Source organism: Macrobrachium nipponense, chromosome 11 (genome assembly GCF_015104395.2).
Source record: "Macrobrachium nipponense isolate FS-2020 chromosome 11, ASM1510439v2, whole genome shotgun sequence".
Taxonomy (NCBI): Eukaryota; Metazoa; Arthropoda; class Malacostraca; order Decapoda; family Palaemonidae; genus Macrobrachium; species Macrobrachium nipponense.
In genome coordinates this window covers 77,765-80,887 of record NC_061087.1, presented here as the reverse complement: position 1 = coordinate 80,887, position 3,123 = coordinate 77,765, and the positions used below count along the sequence as shown (strand labels likewise).

The window sequence follows — 3,123 nt, the reverse complement described above, 5'->3', positions numbered from 1 at the left end:
CGCCGTGCAGGACGACTACTCGGGCAACAGCTACGCTCACGACGAAAACAGCGACGGAAAGGTGACCTCCGGGTCTTACCGCGTCAACCTCCCCGACGGTCGTACCCAGCTCGTTAAATTCACTGCCGATAGCCACAACGGTTACGTCGCCCAGGTGGAATACCAGGGAGAAGCTGTCTACCCGGCACCCGCACCTTCCTACCCAGCGCCTGCACCTTCCTACCCAGCGCCTGCACCTTCCTACCCTCCCCCACCAGTATACGCCTAAGAGATCTCGGTCCTTTCTGGAAAAATGAGGAACTTCACTTCCGGCTCGAACTGGAAATTCCGTAAAATGCAGTATTCCCAGGATATAAAGTCATTGCCCCAAAGTTATGATATTTTGTGTTTTCTGTTGTTGACTCTTGCTTTCTGCAAACGCTCTTGAAGTTGTTTATATCTATTGTTGTAATGGTTCGGTAGGTTATCCGATAGCGCGCTATCTTTGACAAATTATACTTCCTGCCAACAAAATATAGATATTTTAGGTTATGATATTCCTCTTGTTATATGTTCGGGGGAAATGTTTTAGCCTTTCGCGTACTGTACTTCTGAAGGAAACGAGATACTCGTCGATGTCTTTCATGAAGGCCCAGTCAATCTTGTCATCGTGATACTCGTAGCTGATAGTTCACCGTAACATTGACTCAAATATTGTCTCTTGTCTCTGTAGTTCTTGCTCTTATCTGATGTAGTTTAGTGTGTATGTAGTCATCTCTTGCTTTTTCCCGATGTTCAGTGCGTTTGAAGATTGCTAGATTTTTTCCATTTATTTTTCCTTTTGCTTACTTTGATATAGGACAGGATGGTTATTTTCTCTTGTTCCTCGAATTGTCAGACCACATCATAATTAATACCTTCAATGCAAAGGTATCTGTAGACCTTTTGTAAATAAAAGCAAACGAACAACCGCCTTCTTTACCTCCCTTGTTGAACCGTCGATTAATAACGAGATGTGACTCTGGATTTTCAGTCAAAGCCTCTATCCAAGCAGAGAGCATCCGCATTTCCTGTCTGAGGAGTCACGTGCCACCTTTTACTCCACAGCTGGTCAATGGAATATGAAGGCTACTACTCTTCTCCTTCAAGGGAGACTACTGAGAAATGACAAGCTAATGATCACTGCCATATAAATTATATATATATATATATATATATATATATATATATATACATATACATACTACTATACATATAAAATTTATATATATATGTATATATATATGTATATATATATATATATATATATATACATATATATATATATATATATATATATATATATATATATATATATAATATACTTTTAGGGCATAGTTTTTCTCTAATACAATTTTCGTTAAAAGCAATTGCTTTAGTGGCATCAATAAGTTTCTTGCAGGTATCTTCATACCGACGAAGTTTTTTCCGATTCTCGTTCGTCAATTTCTGGTGAAAAAAACGCAGACTTCCTTCTTCGCCTTATGGCATTATCAAGCGACTACTGATTTACAATCTGACCTTTCGGCCTATTTATTTCATCGTGTGGGAGGTATGACCTTGAGGTATGGGTACTGGTTAGTCTAGGGATTAACAGCTTAGGGCGTTGTTTTGGATACAAAGAACATAAGGACATATGTAGTATGACAATAAGAGTGAAAGTTTAAACAGTGGTTAAATAAATATTCAAAATACCATGTCATGTGCTAGAGTTTCCTTAAATGTATGTTTAAAATTTAATATGTTACATGTTGGTTTTAGATAAAAATTACAAAATTACATACAGGAATGAAAATGAATATAGAAATCTAAATACAGGAATAAAAATATATGTATATATTTTATAGCATACATAAAAGTACAAGAGATAATTTCTGTTTATACATAAATGTGTATGATTTAAATTTGAGTGAGTGAGCGTGTGTGTGTGTGTGTGTGTGTGTGTGTGTGTGTGTGTGTGTGTCTCCAAATGGTATACGTTGGTTAACGGCTGCTGATTCGTGTTGGGCGGGGTCTCAGCGACCTGACCAAGGATGTTACTTGACTTTCGCTGACGCTGGGTCTTCTCATGTCTTCCAAGGGGCGCGATGTTCTCGGTGGATTGGGGTGCGCTGTCTGGTCCCTGTTGGCTTGAGTATTCCTTCTCCTGCTGGAGGGGAGTATATGGTCCGATTCTTGTTGGACATTCAAGGTCGGCTTCTGAATAGCGATGCTCACCGCTTCCGTTATTAAGAGGCGACCGTAGTTGTCTTCTCTGTGCACGACCTGGGTGCCTTCTATGAGCTCTTGTAGAGATGGCTTCCTGTCGTGAACATCTATGTAATGTTGATGGATGGCCCCTTGATTTCTATGATCCACCAGACGTCTCCGAAGGGTCGTTGTAGTGTGCCCGATGTAGTTTTGGCTGTGAGGTTTACACACCTCCTCTGGACAAGTAAATTTGTAAACTACATTCGTGCACATCTCCTTCGGTCCCCCCGGAGCGGTGCTGTTCTTCATTATTAAGGCTGCTACAAGGTTGGGCTTACTATATATCCTGAGGCTTATTTTATGGTAAGGGGCTTTTGGGGTTACGCCTCTGTTTATTATCCCGCGTATCGTGCAGCAATCCTCCTTGTATGCAGACCCATAATGTACACGATGGTAAATAATCAAATTTTCCTAGTTTTTCGTCATCATGTTGGGTTGGTAAAATTCGTCCATTTTCTTTTTTATTGCTGCTTCGATAATTTGATCTGCATAGCCGTTGTTTGTCAGCAGTTGGCGAATTCGGTCGAGTTCGTTATGTATGTCTCTCCATGATGAGCTGTGTGTGAAGGCTCTGTTGACATACGCACTCACGACAGACTTTTTGTATGCGTCCGGGCATTCCCCGCGTGCGTTCAAGCAAAGGCCAGCGTTTGTTGCTTTATTATAAACGGTCGTCTTAAACTGTCCTTCTTGTTGTTTTACCAGGACATCAAGAAATGGCAAAGTCTTCTACAAGAGCTCATAGAAGGCACCCAGGTCGTGCACAGAGAAGACAACTACGGTCGCCTCTTAATAACGGAAGCGGTGAGCATCGCTATTCAGAAGCCGACCTTGAACGTCCAACAAGAATCGGAC

At 41.1% G+C, this 3,123-nt stretch overlaps 1 protein-coding gene across 1 annotated transcript in view; it reads left to right on the top strand.

Moving 5' to 3' along the window:
- Positions 1-949, top strand: part of LOC135214285 (cuticle protein 7-like) — a 3,321-nt gene extending 2,372 nt beyond the window's left edge. The window contains exon 3 of the mRNA XM_064248457.1: positions 13-949. Within this exon, the coding sequence (XP_064104527.1) occupies positions 13-268 (256 nt within the window). The 3' untranslated portion in view covers positions 269-949. The remainder of the gene's footprint in view (positions 1-12) is intronic.
- Positions 950-3,123: the final 2,174 nt, after the last annotated feature.